Source organism: Calypte anna, chromosome 1 (assembly GCF_003957555.1).
Source record: "Calypte anna isolate BGI_N300 chromosome 1, bCalAnn1_v1.p, whole genome shotgun sequence".
In the NCBI taxonomy this organism is placed as follows: domain Eukaryota; kingdom Metazoa; phylum Chordata; class Aves; order Apodiformes; family Trochilidae; genus Calypte; species Calypte anna.
The window spans coordinates 162,046-179,091 of NC_044244.1; the positions used below are offsets into that span (position 1 = coordinate 162,046).

The window sequence follows — 17,046 nt, forward strand, 5'->3', positions numbered from 1 at the left end:
CAGGCTGCCCAGGGCAGGGCTGGACTCCCCATCATCCCTGGGGGGGTTTCAGACCCCTGGGGATGTGGGGATGAGGGACACGGGGTGGGGATGAGGAACATAGGGTGAGGATGAGGAACATGGGGTGGGGGTGGCCTGGGCAGGGCTGGGGGAAGGGTTGGACTTGATGGTATAAAAACTCTTTTCCAACTCAGATGAATCTGTGATAGGAAGGGATGGGCTTTGGAGAAAGTCAACAACACAATCCTAAGATCAATCTATGGGAAGAAGTGAGATTTGGGAAGAGGAAATGAGTCTCCAGTTGGTCTGGAAAGGGAGAACCCCAGCTGTGTGAGTGAAGGACATCCATGGTCTGCAGCAGAAGCAGAACTGAGATGGGAGAAGGTTTAGGAGAGATGGCAGAGGTGTCAAGAGGAGGATCTGGTGATGCTTTCAGCCCTGGGAATGATTCCCTGTTTGGGGAAGAGAGATGTGGTAGAACAGAGCAGGGTTAGAAACTTCCCTGTGGTCTCCTGGCAGGAGTGAGGTTGTGTTCTGGTGCTGGTGGTACCAGTGAGGGGGTTCTGTGATCCTTACCCAGATCATGTGGAGACTGAAACTCCTCAGGTGAGTGGGGAATAACCTGGAGCTGGTCTGTAGAGCCTGAGCAATGAAGCAGATTCTCCTTCCCAGGGTCTACATAGTCTGAGCAAGGCACCAGCTTCTCCTTCCCATGGTCTGGAGCAGGGAGATGTTTTCCAGATGCTCTTCATAGTGTTTAGATGAATTTTTAGTGGTTTTGCTGCTGCCAGGGGTTCAGTCTGCTCTCAGAAGTGGGGCAGGTTGGTATCTCCCCCCCTAAGGATGCTTTTTGTGCTCTTTTCTTGGTGATTACTGCTTTCAAACAGAGGTTTGCTGCAGGTGTTGACCACAGCAGCTTCCCCTTGCTTGGCTCTTGCTCTGCTGTGGCCATTTCTGTTCATCTCAAGCTGGAGGAGCTTGAAGAATTACAGGAGTTCTGATTTTATGGTTTCTGAAGGAGGATTTGGGGGTTTTCTCCTTTGCAGGACGTGAGAAGTTGGTCGTAATATTAAGGGATGAGGAAGGTGGAGTTTGGAGCACCTTCTGTTCTGCTCTTTGGTGGTTTTTTTTTAGTGAAATGCTTCCTGCCAACCTGGTAGCTCCTCAGTAGGGGAGAGAAATGGGTAGAGATGTTCATGGAAGGAAAACTGCTGGAATGAGGAGCTCCTAGGGAGAGCTCAGCTCTGACCCTCCAGGTGTCTGCTCCTGACTCCAGCCAAACCAAACACAGCAGTGGAGAGTAAAGAAAGGTTTTTTCCATTGATCATCTCTTTCTTGCCATGTTTGTACCAGGCTGTACCAGCTGTCCAAAGCAGGGAAGCTCTGTGTCCCAGCCATGAATGTCAACGACTCAGTCACAAAGCAGAAGTTTGACAATCTGTACTGCTGCAGGGAGTCCATCCTGGATGGGTAAGTACATGGCCACCCAAACAGGGGCCTCTGCTCAGCTTGTGTTGGACCTGGGTCTGTCCTGCCTTCCAGTTCTGATCAGTTGGGATCATTTTTTACCTCTGTCTGGATGGGAACCACCAAAACATTTTGAGGCAGCAGCTGTGGTCAGAAGGTCCCAATGGAACCTCCCAAAGTTCCAAGCTCCACAAAACACACACAGAGCAGAAAACAAATGGATTTTGTGTTAGTAGGAGGATGATCCTGCAGGGAAGACCTCAGCACCTCCACAAGTCTGCGTTCAATATTTTTAACCCACAAAACACATGCCTGGGGCACATTGGTTCTGTCTCTGCTCCTCTTGGTGTGGGAAGCATTTCTTCTCTCTTCTCAGAGTGTCTGCAAGACACATCAGATATTTCACTGGCCACAGTGCCAGGAGAAGCTCACCAGGGCCCTTCAAGGGCTTCCCATCAGGTTGATGTTGTAGGTGACCTCCATGGTCCCCTCTTGAGGAGCTCCTGTGGTCAGAAGGTCCCAGTGGAACCTCCCAAAGTTCCAAGCTCCACAAAACACACACAGAGCAGAAAACAAAGGTTGGATTTTGTGTTAGTAGGAGGATGATCCTGCAGGGAAGACCTCAGCACCTCCACAAGTCTGGGTTCAGTACATGCCTGGGGCACATTGGTTCTGTCTCTGCTCCTCTTGGTGTGGGAAGCATTTCTTCTCTCTTCTCAGAGTGTCTGCAAGACACATCAGATATTTCACTGGTCACAGTGCCAGGAGAAGCTCATCTTGACCCTTCAAGGGCTCCCCATCAGGTTGATGTTGTAGGTGACCTCCATGGTCCCCTCTTGAGGAGCTCCTGTGGTCAGAAGGTCCCAATGGAACCTCCCAAAGTTCCAAGCTCCACAAAACACACACAGAGCAGAAAACAAATGGATTTTGTGTTAGTAGGAGGATGATCCTGCAGGGAAGACCTCAGCACCTCCACAAGTCTGGGTTCAGTACGTGCCTGGGGCACATTGGTTCTGTCTCTGCTCCTCTTGGTGTGGGAAGCATTTCTTCTCTCTTCTCAGAATGTGTGCAAGACACATCAGATATTTCTCTGGCCACAGTGCCAGGAGAAGCTCATCTTGACCCTTCAAGGGCTCCCCATCAGGGTGATGTTGTAGGTGACCTCCATGGTTCCTTCTTGAGGAGCTCCTGTGGTCAGAAGGTCCCAGTGGAACCTCCCAAAGTTCCAAGCTCCACAAAACACACACAGAGAAGAAAACAAATGGATTTTGTGTTTGCAGGGGGTGATCCTGCAGGGAAGACCTCAGCACCTCCACAAGTCTGGGTTCAATATTTTTAACCCAGCTACACACGTGCCTGGGGCACATTGGTTCTGTCTCTGCTCCCCTTGGTGTGGGAAGCATTTCTTCTCTCTTCTCAGAGTGTCTGCAAGACACATCAGGTATTTCATTGGCCACAGTGCCAGGAGAAGCTCATCTTGACCCTTCAAGCGCTCCCCTTGAAGGTGATGTTGTAGGTGACCTCCATGGTCCCCTCTTGAGGAGCTCCTGTGGTCAGAAGGTCCCAGTGGAACCTCCCAAAGTTCCAAGCTCCACAAAACACACACAGAGAAGAAAACAAATGGATTTTGTGTTAGTAGGAGGATGATCCTGCAGGGAAGACCTCAGCACCTCCACAAGTCTGGGTTCAGTATTTTTAACCCAGCTACACACATGCCTGGGGCACATTGGTTCTGTCTCTGCTCCTTGTGGTGTGGGAAGCATTTCTTCTCTCTTCTCAGAGTGTCTGCAAGACACATCAGATATTTCACTGGCCACAGTGCCAGGAGAAGCTCATCTTGACCCTTTAAGAGCTCCCCATCAGGTTGATGTTGTAGGTGACCTCCATGGTCCCTTCTTGAGGAGCTGCAGCTCCAGCTCCTGGGTGAAGACTCCAAAAGTCCTCACGGATGACTCAGCTCCTTCTTCCTCTCCCACTCAGCTTTGTGGCACCAGGATAAGACCCATCTGTGTCTTTTGTGTGTGTGTGAGTCAACCAGCTGCCTCATCACAACATTTTTTAGCTTTTCTACTTCCCACTTTTTTTTTTTTTATCCTCTCCTATGAATAGAGGAAAAAAAATAGAGAAAGAAAGAAAACAGAAGAGGTTGTGGTAGGACCCAAAACTTATCCCATGAGAGTTGTGTGTCCAAAGTGTGGGGCTGAATCTGAGGATTAAACTCTGCCACCCAATTTCAGATTGGTCTGGGTTGGAAGGGACCTTAAAGCTCAACCAGTTCCAACCCCCCTGCCATGGGAAGGAACATTTTCCAGCAGCCCAGGTTGCTCCAAGCCCCATCCAAGCTGACCTGAGAGACAGCCAGGGATGGGCTTCACCTTTCCTTCAGCTGAGTGTTAATAAATGGGTGCAGAAGGTGAGGGTTGGTGGCTGCTCTCTCCCCATCCTTCTCCTGCAGGATTTACAGCCAAGAAAAAGACTTTTCAGCCCTTTCTGCTCCCTCCTCCCCCAGAAATTCCAGGCAGGGTTGGGTGGGAATCAATCGCTGAGGGATACGTGGGCACCGGGAACATGATGCATCTTCTTGAGGTTGTTGGTCTTGGGATTCAGTGCCAAGTACTTGAAGTTCTGATCTAAGAGTAATTCTCAGTGATCTTTTTATTTCTTTCTTTCTATGTTCCTCTCTTTTTTTTCATTTGTTTTATTTTGGTGGAATTGGGTGGCTGTGTCCTCACTGCCCCCACCACCCAATTTGGTCTTTTCTCTCAAGGAACAAGTGATGGGATGAGAAGAAATGGCCTCAAATTGTGCCAGGGGAGGTTTAGGTTGGAGCTGGGGAAGAATTTCTCCCTGGAAAGGGTTGTCAGGGCCTGGCCCAGGCTGCCCAGGGCAGGGCTGGAGTCCCCATCATCCCTGGAGGGGTTTCAGAGCCTGGGGATGTGGGGATGAGGGACATGGGGTGGGGGTGGCCTTGGTAAAGTTGAGTGAATGTTGGACTTGATGATCTTAAAAGTCTTGTCCAAGCAGAAAGATTTCATAAATCCATTCACTTGGAACCTCCTTGGGCTGAGGCTTCGTGCTCAGATAAAAGCTGTTGAAACAGCTGTAGGAACAGCGTGGCCAGCAGGTCCAGGGAAGGGATTCTGCCCCTGTGCTCAGCTCTGGTGAGGCCACAGCTTGAGTCCTGTGTCCAGTTCTGGGCCCCTCAGCTCAGGCAGGAGATTGAGGTGCTGGAGCAGGACCAAAGGAGGCAACTGGGCTGGTGAAGGGACTGGAGCACAGATCCTGTGAGGAGAGGCTGAGGGAGCTGGGGGTGTTGAGGCTGGAGAAGAGGAGGCTCAGGGGAGACCTCATCACTCTCTGCAACTCCCTGAAAGGAGGTTGGAGCCAGGGGGGGTTGGTCTCTTTTCCCAGGCAACTCTCAGCAAGACAAGAGGGCAGGGTCTCAAGTTGTGCCAGGGGAGGTTTAGGTTGGAGATTCGAAAGAATTTCTTTCTGGAGAGGGTGATCAGGCATTGGAATGGGCTGCCCAGGGAAGTAGTGGATTCTCCGTGTCTGGAGATATTTCCAAAGAGCCTGGATGTGGCACTGAGTGCCATGGGCTGGGAACTGCAGTGGGAGTGGATCAAGGGTTGGACTTGATGAGCTCTGAGGTCCCTCAGCCTCTCCTCACAGGATCTGTGCTCGAGTTCCTTCACCAGCCCAGTTGCCTCCTTTGGACCTGCTCCAGCACCTCAATCTCCTTCCTGAGCTGAGGGGCCCAGAACTGGACACAGGACTCAAGCTGTGGCCTCCCCAGAGCTGAGCACAGGGGCAGAATCCCTTCCCTGGACCTGCTGGCCACGCTCTTCCTGAGCCAGCCCAGGATGCCATTGGCCTTCTTGGCCACCTGGGCACACTGCTGGCTCCTCTTCAGCTTCCTGGCAATCCAGACTCCCAGGTCCCTTTCTGCCACTCTGTGCCCAGCCTGGAGCTCGCCATGGGGTTGTTGTGGCCAAAGTGCAGGACCCGGCCCTTGGAATGTTGAACCTCATCCCCTTGGAATCAGCCCAACTCTCCAGTCTGTCCAGGTCCCTCTGCAGAGCCCTCCTGCCTTCCAGCTGATCCACACTCCCCCCAGCTTAGTGTCATCTGTGAATTTGCTGATGATGGACTCAATCCCCTCATCTAAATCATCACTAAAGATATTGAACAGCACTGGGCCCAACACTGATCCCTGGGGGACACCACAGCCGCCATTTTGATGCAGCCCCGTTCAGCACCACTCTCTGGGCCCGTTCCAGCAGTTCCTGACCCAGCACAGGGTGCTCCTGGCTGATCCATGGGCTGACAGCTTTTTCAGGAGGATGCTGTGGGAGAAGGTGCCAAAGGCTTTGCCTTTTCTGCTGGGCACCTTTTGGGGTTGTTGTGTTGAACCTCATCCCATTGGGATCAGCCCAACTCTCCAGTCTGTCCAGGTCCCTCTGCAGAGCCCTCCTGCCTTCCAGCTGATCCACACTCCCCCCAGCTTGGTGTCATCTGTGAATTTGCTGATGATGGACTCAATCCCCTCATCTAAATCATCAATAAAGATATTGAACAGCACTGGGCCCAACACTGATCCCTGGGGGTTCAGGACACCCAAGGCACCCTGGGGTCTGTTGCCCCCTGCAGAGTTGCCCCAAATTTTTTATTATCCCCAAATTTTAGGTCCCTGAGGAGCAGATGTCACCAGGGACTGAGAAATGTCCCCCAAAAATCTTCTTTATCTGCAGAGCTCCCACAGGTCTTGAAATTTGATTTTATTTCTCTATTTTTTCAGGCTCAAGAGGACCACGGACATGATGTTTGGAGGAAAGCAGGTGGTGGTTTGTGGCTACGGGGAGGTAAGGGCCCCGATCTGAAGGTTCTGGATTTGTATTTTTATTTTATTTTATTTTATTTTATTTTATTTTGTTTTGTTTTGTTTTATTTTATTTATATTTTTTTTATTTTATTTATTTATTTTATTTATTTTATTTTATTTTTATTTTATTTTTATTTTATTATTACTTTAATTTTATTTTTTATTTTATTTTATTTTATTTATATTTTATTATTTTATTTTTATTTATTTTTATTTATTTTTATTTTATTTTATTTTATTTTTTATTTTATTTTTATTTTATTTTTATTATTACTTTATTTTATTTCATTTATTTTATTTTATTTTTATTCTATTTTATTTTTATTATTACTTTATTTTTATTTTATTTCTTTCATTTTATTTATTTTATTTTATTTATATTTTATTTATTTTATTTTTATTTTATTTTTATTTTATTTTATTTTTTAATTTTATTTTATTTTATTTTATTTTATTATTACTTTATTTTATTTCATTTATTTATTTTATTTTTATTCTATTTTATTTTGATTATTACTTTATTTTTATTTTATTCCTTTCATTTATTTATTTTATTTTATTTTATATTTTATTTATTTCATTTTCATTTTATTTTTTAATTTTATTTTATTTTTATTTTATTTTATTTTTTTATTTTATTTTATTTTTATTTTATTTTTTAATTTTTATTTTATTTCTTTTTTTATTTTATTTTATTTTATTTTATTTTTGGATCTCCATCTTTTCCTTGCCTTTACCCCAGGGGATTTGCCCTCACCTCTTGGATTCTCTCTTCAGCCCTGATGGGCTTTGACAAAGATATTTGTTGTTGTTGTATTATTTATAATAATTTAAATTAATTGTGTTTACTCATTGATTATGTTAATATATTACTTATGTAATATATATAATTAGATGATTATGTTATAATTATATATAATTATATATATTTTTGTATAATATATATTTACATATTTTATATATTATATAATACAGATTTAAAATATAATATATTATATATAAAATATTAATATATAAAATATGTTATATGTTAAAATATGTATTTATATATTTATATAATATATATTTATATATTATATATTATATATTATATTTAATTATATAATATATATAATATATTTATATTATATTATATATATTTTAATATTTTATATTAATTATAATATAATTATATAATATATATAATTATATATTATAATTATATAATTATATATAATTATATATTTTATATTTTATATTTAATATATAATAAATATAAAATTAAAATTAAAATATAAATAATTAAAATAAGTTATATATAATATATATTATATAATGTATTATATGTAATATTTAATATATATAATTTATATAATATATAATTTATATATTATATAGTATATATATTATATATAATGTAGTATTTATATATAATATAATATAATATAATATAATATAATATAATATAATATAATATATTATAATATAATATAATATAATATAATATAATATAAACCATGTTATATATTATCTATAATAAATAATAACTAATATAATAATTAATAATAATAATTTATACTTATTATTTAATATTATATATAAATATATAGTATTATATACTATATATAAACGTATCTACTATATAAATATATATTATTTATAACAATAAATAGTAATATATATTATATAATATTAATCTAGAATGATGTAATAATTGTATTAATTTGTATTTATAATCATTTATACAGTAATAATAATTTATTTTATTAACAATAACTCATATTATTAACATTAACTCATATTATTAACAATAATTTATTATTATTAACAATAATTTCTATTATTAACAATAATTTATATTATTATCAACAACTTCTCTCACCACTTCTCTCATGATTCCTGTTACTACTCAACACTTTCAGTCCCTCTCTACCCCAGCCCAACCTCTCCTCCTGGATCACCCCAAACCCACCAATTCCACCCCAAAACTGAGCTGCCCAGAGGGGCCCAGGGGCAGCACCTGGACCTTTGGTGGTTCTGGTGCTGGTGGTTCTGGTGCTGCTGGATCTGGTTCTGATGGGTCTGGTTCTGGTGGGTCTGGTTCTGGTGGGTCTGGTTCTGGTGGGTGTCTTTCTGGTGGTTCTCTTTCTGATGGTTCTGGTGGTTCTGCTTCTGGTGGTTCTGGTGCTGCTGGGTCTAGTGGTGCTGAGTCTGGTTCTGGTGGTTCTGGTTCTGGTGGTTCTGGTGCTGCTGGGTCCGGTTCTGGTGGTTCTGGTTCTGGTGGTTCTGGTGGTTCTGGTGGTTCTGGTTCTGGTGGTTCTGGTGCTGCTGGGTCTGGTTCTGGTGGTTCTGGTGCTGGTGGTTTTGCTTCTGGTGGTTCTGGTGCTGCTGGGTCTAGTGGTACTGGGTCTGGTTCTGGTGCTGCTGGGTCTGGTTCTGGTGGTTCTGGTGGTTCTGGTTGTTCTGGTGGTTCTGGTTCTGATGGTTCTGGTTCTGGTGGGTCTGGTTCTGGTGGGTCTGGTTCTGGTGGTTCTGGTGGTGCTGCTGGGCCTGGTTCTGGTGGTTCTGGTTCTGGTTCTGGTGGTTCTGGTTCCAGTGGTTCTGGTGCTGCTGGGTCTGGTTCCGATGGTTCTGGTGGTGCTGCTGGATCTGGTTCTGGTGGTTCTGCTTCTGGTGGTTCTGGTTCTGGTGGGTCTGGTTCTGGTGGTTCTGGTTCCGGTGGTTCTGCTGGGTCTGGTTCTGGTGGTGCTGGTTCTGGTGGTGCTGGGTCTGGTTCTGGTGGGTCTGGTTCTGGTTCTGGTGGTTCTGCTTCTGGTGGTTCTGGTTCTGGTGGTTCTGGTGGTTCTGCTTCTGGTGTTTCCGGTGGTTCTGCTTCTGGTGGTTCTGGTGCTGGTGCTGGTGGTTCTGATGCTGCTGGGTCTGGTGGTTCTGGTGCTGGTGGGTCTGGTTCTGGTGGGTCTGGTGGTTCTGGTTCTGGTGGGTCTGGTGGTTCTGGTTCTGGTGGTTCTGGTTCTGGTGGTTCTGGTGGTTCTGGTTCTGGTGGGTCTGGTTCTGGTGGGTCTGGTTCTGGTGGTTCTGGTGGTGCTGCTGGGCCTGGTTCTGGTGGTTCTGGTTCTGGTTCTGGTGGTTCTGGTTCCAGTGGTTCTGGTGCTGCTGGGTCTGGTTCCGATGGTTCTGGTGGTGCTGCTGGATCTGGTTCTGGTGGTTCTGCTTCTGGTGGTTCTGGTTCTGGTGGGTCTGGTTCTGGTGGGTCTGGTTCCGGTGGTTCTGCTGGGTCTGGTTCTGGTGGTGCTGGTTCTGGTGGTGCTGGGTCTGGTTCTGGTGGGTCTGGTTCTGGTGGTTCTGCTTCTGGTGGTTCTGGTTCTGGTGGTTCTGGTGGTTCTGCTTCTGGTGTTTCCGGTGGTTCTGCTTCTGGTGGTTCTGGTGCTGGTGGTTCTGATGCTGCTGGGTCTGGTGGTTCTGGTGCTGGTGGGTCTGGTTCTGGTGGGTCTGGTGGTTCTGGTGGTTCTGGTGGGTCTGGTTCTGGTGGTTCTGGTGGTTCTGGTTCTGGTCGTTGTGGTTCTGGTGGTTCTGACCCGCTCTGTGTCCCGGCAGGTGGGGAAGGGTTGCTGCGCTGCGCTGAAGGCGATGGGAGCGATCCCGTACGTGACCGAGATCGATCCCATCTGTGCCCTGCAGGCCTGGTGAGTGCTGAGCGGCTGCGGCTGCGGCCTCGAGTCTCCTGTGTGGCCTGGGGGGGTTTTCCTTTTTTTCCTTTTTTTCTTTTTTTTCTTTTCTTTTTCTTCTTTTTTTCTTTAATTTTTTTCTTTTTTTCTTTTTTTCTTTTATTTCCTTTTTTATTTCCTTTTTTATTTCCTTTTTTATTTCCTTTTTTTTTTCCTTTTTTCCCTTTTATTTTTTTTCTTTTTTTCCTTTTCCCTTTTTCCTTTTCTTTTTTCTTCCTTCTTTCTTCTTTTCTCTTTTTTCTTTTTTCCTTTTTTTCCCCCTTTTTATTTCGTTTTCTTTTTTCTTTTTTTTCCTTTCATTTCTTCCCTTTTTTTCCCCTTTTGTTTCTTTTTATTTTCTTTTTTTCTCCTTTCTTTCCGTTTTTTTTCCTTTTATTTCTTTTTCTTTTTTCCTTTTTCTCCTTTTTTCCCTTTCTTTTCTTTTTCTTCTTTTTTCCTTTTTCTTTTTCCTTTTATTTTTCTTTCTTTTTTCCCTTCTTTTCTTCTTTTTTTCTTTATTCTTTCATTTTTCTTTTTTTCCCTTTCTTCTCTTTTTCCTTTTTTCTTTTTTCTTTTTCCTTTTTTCTTTTTCCCTTTTTGTTTCTTTTTCTTTTTCTTTTTCCTTTTATTGCTTCTTATTTTGTTTTTCCTTTTTTCTTTTTCTTTTCTTTTTTCTCTTTTCTTTCCTTTTTCCTTTTTTCTTTTTCCTTTTATTTCTTTTCCTTTTCTCTTTTTTCTTTTCTTTTTTTTTCCTTTTATTTCTTTTCTTTTTCTTCTTTTTTTGCTTTCTTTCTTTTTTCCTTTTCTTCTTTTCTTTTTTTTCTTTTTTTCTTTTTCTTTTCTTTTTTTTTTTACTTTTCTTTTTTCTTTTTTTTTCATTTTATTTATTTTCTTTTTCTTTTTTTCTCTTTTTTTCTTTTTTTCTTTTTCCTTTTCTTTTTTTTTTTTTCCTTTTTTCCAAGAAAACCACAACCACAGCATGCTGGGCAGTGGTGCCTCCCCAGAGAGATGCTGAGGAGGGGCTTGTTCTGCTGGGGAGGGGGTTGTGGCTTCTCAGCACCCTTGGAGGGCTCCCAGCTCCTTCCTATGGCCAGAAAAGGTCCCTGCACTAAAACATCATCCAGGCTGCCCCATGAGCCAGCTCCCAAAATCACCACGGTGGCCAAGAGCTCAACAGCAGAGGCTTGAAAGAGCTTTAATGGCAGAGAAGCAACAAATGGGTTGGAAGGGACCTCAAAGCTCATCCAGTCCCAACCCCCTGCATGGGCAGGGACCCCTCCCACAGCCCAGGGGGCTCCAAACCCACCCAAGGTGTCCATGAAAGCTTCCAGGGATGAAGGAACCCTAATTAATGCTCCTCGACTTAATGAGCATGGAATCCTGGAAGGGTTTGGGTTGGAGGGGACCTTAAAGCTCCTCCAGTCCCAAGGGGACAATCCAGGGACCCCTCCCCCAGCCCAGGGGGCTCCAAGCCCCATCCAACCTTCAACACCTCCAGGGATGGGGCAGCCACAGCTTCTGGGGGCAACCTGGGCACCCAGGGGCTCAGCACCCTCACCCCAAACAATTTCTCCCTCCCTCCCTCCCCAAGAAATAGAATCCTGGAATGGGTTGGCTTGGAAGAGAACTGAAAGCTCAGCTCATTCCAACCCCCCTGCCATGGGCAGGGACACCTCCCTCCCAGATTGCTCCAAGCCCCATCCAACCTGGCTTTGAACACTGCCAGGGATGGGGCAGAGACTCTTTTCCTGGGCAACCTGGTTCTAAAGCTCAGCACCCTCACCCCAAACAATTTCTCCCTGCCTCCCCAAGATCTCCTCTCCATCTCCCCTCTTCCAGTTTGAAGCCATTCTTCCTCATCCCATCCCTCCAGGCCCTTGTCCCAAGTCCCTCCCCAGCTTTCCTGGAGCCCCTTCAGGCACTGGAAGGTGCTCTAAGGTCTCCCCATTGCAGCCTTCTCTTCTCCAGCCTCAACACCCCCAACTCTCTCAGCCTGTCCTGGTAGGAGACAGGATTGGAAGTATGGAATAAGATGGCTTGCAAGGATGTCAGGGAGGGAAGGGGGACCTTGGCAGAGCAACCTGGGGCTTTGCTGGGTTATTTTGGGTTCTCTGATCACCCACCTCTCACAAACCTCCCCCTTGGTATCCCTGGGATCTCCCCTTGCAATCCCAGCTCATTCCCTCCAGGGGAAGGAAGGAGCTTTTGGTGCTGGGATGCTGCTTCCCCATCCCAAGGCAGGATGTGGGGAGGGAGGAGGGAAGCAGAGACCCCAAAACCACCCGGAGAAGAATTCAGCCCTCAGCCTCTTCCTACCAGCAAGCTCCCAGAGGCTCAGGAAACTCAGGAGCCCTGCTTCATTAGCAGAGCTGATCAGCTTCCCACTTGGCTTGGCAACCTTTCCAAGTGGCACATCCAGCATCCCTGACATTAATTTGGTGCTGAATTTGGTGTTTTACAGCCAAAACCTTTCCCTGCCTCTGCAGCAAAGCAGCCTGCAGCCCCTCTCCTGAGGAGTCTGCAGTGGGGGAAAAGAAACAGCAAATGGGACAGACACAGGAAAAGAATTACTTTTTTTTTTAATATATATATATATAGTAACTATAATTTTTCAGCTTGTCAGAAGCACAGAAATAAGGTTTTTTGGGGGCAGGAGGGCTGTCAACAAATGCTAAAAAAACCCAAGCCTGCCCTTGTTACCTGATGCTCTGGGTGCACCTTGCTGGGTGAAAGCAGGGAAGAGGTGAGTGCTGCACAACTCCTAAAGCTCCTGGAGATGCCCACACAGGTATTTCCCAAGTTAATGATGGGTTTTGGGGTGCTGGGGTGGGACTGGAGACGATCTCAATCTGAATCAGACAGGATTCTGTCCCAGGATCTGCAGCTGCTGGGTGTGCTCTGCAGGAGGAGCAGCTTTGAACAAGCTGTCTCAGTTGGCAGTGGGGATTTGCAGGTGTGGAGCCTCAGCAGAAAACCCTGATTTTCTTTTCACTTCTCCCCACAAGTCCCAAACCCTCTGGCTTTGCTCCAGAAACCCCCCTGGTGGGCTGGGACACATGGGCCTTGGCCTGGCCACGCTCTGGTGTTAGGAAAGGAAAATGAGTGTCTGAAAAACAATTAATGGGTTGTTTTGGGCTTTTTTTTTTTCCTCCCTATTTCTGGCATGTTTTTCCTGCTTCTCAAACTCCTTTCCTCCCCACCTCTCCTTTCAGCATGGATGGATTCAGGCTCGTGAAGCTCAATGAAGTCATCAGACAAGTTGACATCGTCATCACCTGCACAGGTACGTGGGCCCCAGGGAGGGAGGAGGGGGCACAGCTCATGACCGAGTCCATCTTTTTCCAAGGGAAAGGGTAAAATAAAAAATAAAATGATGGGGAGAGGGAACATGGGTGTTCATTACAGATATCACTGTCTGGCAGGGAACAAGAACGTGGTGACCAGGGAACATCTGGACCGGATGAAGAACGGCTGCATTGTCTGCAACATGGGGCACTCCAACACGGAGATTGATGTGGTGAGCAGGGGACGAGTGTTGGGAGCAGGGATGGCTGGGCTGGTGCAGCTTTTGGGAGCCTTTTCCATCTGTGTCTGACTGGTGCCACATCAGCAAGCACCTGGGAGGAGAGAAAATAATCCACTGCTCCCCGTGCCAGCGTTGTTCCTGAGATCCTAAGTGATGCCAGGAAGCCAGACGAGCTGCTGGCATAGTGTTTGGTGTCCACCAGCATCACTCCTTCCCCTGGAGAGTAAGCAAACTGTTGGATTCATGACCCTAAAGGTCCTTTCCAACCCAAACGATTCCCTGGTTCTTTGAGTCGCCATCTCCAGCTCTTCTGCTTTCCTGTTCCTGTCCCAGTAAGACCCAGCCAAAAGTTCCTCACACTCAAGCTCACCAAAATGGGCTGATCCGTGCCTAGAGAGGAGCAGAAAACCAGGAGGGTCTTGTCTGAGGGTGAGGGAGAATTCCTTGGGCAAACCCAAGGGCTTAAAACCATTTTCTGGGCTGCTGTGAGCCCACCTGGCTGGGAAGAAGTGATCAACCATGACCTGGAATCCTCTTCAGCCAGAAAAGCTTGAACAAGAAGTTGTCCAGGGAGCTTTGATGTGCTGGAATCATAAAAATAATCCCAGGTTCTGATTCATGAAGGTTTCATTGGATTGGGACTCCAACCAGACCTAAAGGAAGCTATGAGCTCAGGACAAGAAGCTGCTTCCTCTTCACTTCCCTATTATGTAGGTTTTTGGTCTTTTTCCAGAACTTTGAACTTTATTAATGTGTTTTGTTTTGTTTTTTTTTCCCAGGCCAGCCTGCGTACCCCTGAGCTGACCTGGGAGAGGGTGAGGTCTCAGGTGGACCATGTCATCTGGCCAGATGGGAAGAGAATAGTCCTTCTGGCAGAGGTGAGTGGCAGGCAGAGGAGCAGGGATTGCAACCTGGTCTCTGCTGGTGGAGGAAGAAATGAAAGTTTGGATGGGCAAAGCAGAGCCAGAAATCCTCTCTTTGGGGCTCAGCAGCTCAACCTCTGGCTGGAAGGTTTGGTGGCATTACAGAAAAAGCTGTGGGTTTCTTTATCCCACTCCCAGGGTATGGATCTGGGGGTGCTGATCCTGGAGCAGAGGAGGCTGAGGGGAGACCTTGTGGCTCTCTGCAACCCCCTGAGGGGAGGTTGGAGCCAGGGGGGTCGGGCTCTGCTCCCAAGGAACAAGGGATGGGACAAGAGGAACTTTGGGCACAACTCAAGTTGCTCCAGGGGAGGTTTAGGTTGGAGCTGGGGAAGAATTTCTGCCTGGAAAGGGTTGTCAGGGCCTGGCCCAGGCTGCCCAGGGCAGGGCTGGAGTCCCCATCATCCCTGGAGGGGTTTCGGAGCCCTGGGGATGTGGGGATGAGGGACATGGGGTGGGGGGTGATCTTGGCACTTCTGGGATTAACGTTTGGACTCCATGATCCACCTGAGAGTTCTTTTCCAACCAGAACTGTCCCATGATTCTCCTAAGTGGTGTTTCAGCCCTGAAGGGACACGTTTCACTGGTGGTTCCTGTACCTTCTGTAGGGTCAGGAGTTGGCTTTGGTGCCATCTTGAGGTAACCACCACTTTTTTTCCTTCCCAGGGCCGCCTGCTGAACCTGAGCTGCTCCACCGTCCCCACCTTCGTCCTCTCCATCACTGCCACCACACAGGTGAGTGGGGTTTGGGCTCCTCTCCCTCCCTGCTGGGCAGCAGTCACTTAGTGTTGCCTCCATGAGGTCAGGACCGGCATGGCAACCGAGCCCGGGCCTCTTGGGCCATCAGCTCCTGGACACCAAGGTGGTGGACGGCTGTCAGGGTTTAACACTGTCCTGGCAATTAAACTGAATAACAGATGCTCTCTATTAATCTCTCTCTCCTCCTTGATAAAGAAAGGAGAGAGAATAAGGGAGAGAGACTGATGGGTTGGAAACTAAGCCACACAACTTTAATGAAACAGGAATGAGAAATAGGGAAAATTACTAAATCTATACAAATATACAGGAAAATGGATACCACATTCCTTCCCCCTTTTCCCCAATAACTCTCCCATCCCCACTGGGGCTGCAGGGCAGCCCTGGGAAAGTCCAGGCTGGAATCCTGGGGTCAGGAGCAGTTGGGAGCTGGAGGCAGGAACACACAGATTCAGGCTGGGATGGACCAGGAGCAGAGGCAGAGGAACGGATGGAATCCTCCCAGGATGCTGAAGGAAGGGAAGCAGGAAAGCAGGAAATCCAGAAATCTGGCTTGGCCCTCATGATGCCTCAAATTTATACTGAGTATGATGTATATGGGATGGAATCCTCTGTTTGGTCAATTCTGGCATCTATCTTGTCTGTTCCTCCCCAAAGGAGGGCTCAGGTGGGATCTCTTTATCCTCCTGGATGGTAAAATGTTTTCCTCAGAGCTGAGCAGTGTCCTTGGCTCTGCACACCAGTCTCCAGCAGAAACTCTAAACATCAAGTGTTATCAGTCCTAGAAGCACACACTGTCTGAGAAACTTGCTGTTAATTTCAGCAAGTGCAACTACTTACAAGAGACTGAGCTGAAAGCAAAAAGTACAAGACAGAAAATCACCTTTATCCTGGCCCAAACCAGGACAACGGCAAAATGGCGTTTCTTTCACAGGTGGTACAGCCTTCTATAACTTGGGTTACAACCTCATTCCAGGTCTGCTTACATCACTTATCTAACTGCTGATAAGAGAGGGGTCTTCCTGTACAGCACGGTATCTTCCGACCACCAGACCCTATCTAACTACAACTTACCTGAGTCTTTTCTCCACCCAGGCCCTGGCTCTGATAGAGCTCTACAACGCTCCCGAAGGCCGCTACAAGCAAGACGTGTACCTCCTGCCCAAGAAAATGGGTAAAGGGGCCCTGGGTGCCTTCTCTGGTTTCACTTGGAGGTGGATCAGGGGGGGAGGTTTTGGGAGCCGGGGCAGGGCAGCCTCCAGGGTTCTCTGGTTGACCTCCCTGCCAAGCTCCGGCTCTCCCGGTGAGTTCTTCCCTGAGCTCTCCACGGGAATCCAGCTGCAGGGACGGGGGGGATTGTCATGGAGGGATTCCCTGCCAGCAGAGCTAAGAGGAAACGGAGGCTCTGACCAGCAGCTCTGCCAGCAGAACCCCCTCCTGATGACACAGGCTGGACTGGCCATGCTTTTACTGCAAAATCAGAGTTTTCTGGGGGACCTCGCTCTCTACGACCCCCTGAGGGGAGGTTGGAGCCAGGGGGGGTCGGGCTCTGCTCCCAAGGAACAAGGGATGGGACAAGAGGAACTTCTGGCACAACTCAAGTTGTGCCAGGGGAGGTTTAGGTTGGAGCTGGGGAAGAATTTCTGCCTGGAAAGGGTTGTCAGGGCCTGGCCCAGGCTGCCCAGGGCAGGGCTGGAGTCCCCATCATCCCTGGGGGGGTTTCAGACTCTGAGGATGTGGGGATGAGGGACGTGGGCTCAGGGTGGCCCGGGAAGGGAGTCGATGACCTTAAAGGTCCTTTCCAACCCAAAT

The 17,046-nt window shown here is 46.5% G+C and overlaps 1 protein-coding gene across 1 annotated transcript in view; it reads left to right on the plus strand.

Moving 5' to 3' along the window:
* Positions 1-17,046, plus strand: part of LOC103529813 (putative adenosylhomocysteinase 3) — a 41,610-nt gene that overhangs the window by 19,667 nt on the left and 4,897 nt on the right. Inside the window, exons 7-14 of the mRNA XM_030455801.1 lie at positions 1,354-1,470; positions 6,266-6,329; positions 9,923-10,011; positions 13,245-13,315; positions 13,455-13,549; positions 14,338-14,436; positions 15,145-15,213; positions 16,330-16,408. Of these exons, the coding sequence (XP_030311661.1) occupies positions 1,354-1,470; positions 6,266-6,329; positions 9,923-10,011; positions 13,245-13,315; positions 13,455-13,549; positions 14,338-14,436; positions 15,145-15,213; positions 16,330-16,408 (683 nt within the window). The remainder of the gene's footprint in view (positions 1-1,353; positions 1,471-6,265; positions 6,330-9,922; positions 10,012-13,244; positions 13,316-13,454; positions 13,550-14,337; positions 14,437-15,144; positions 15,214-16,329; positions 16,409-17,046) is intronic.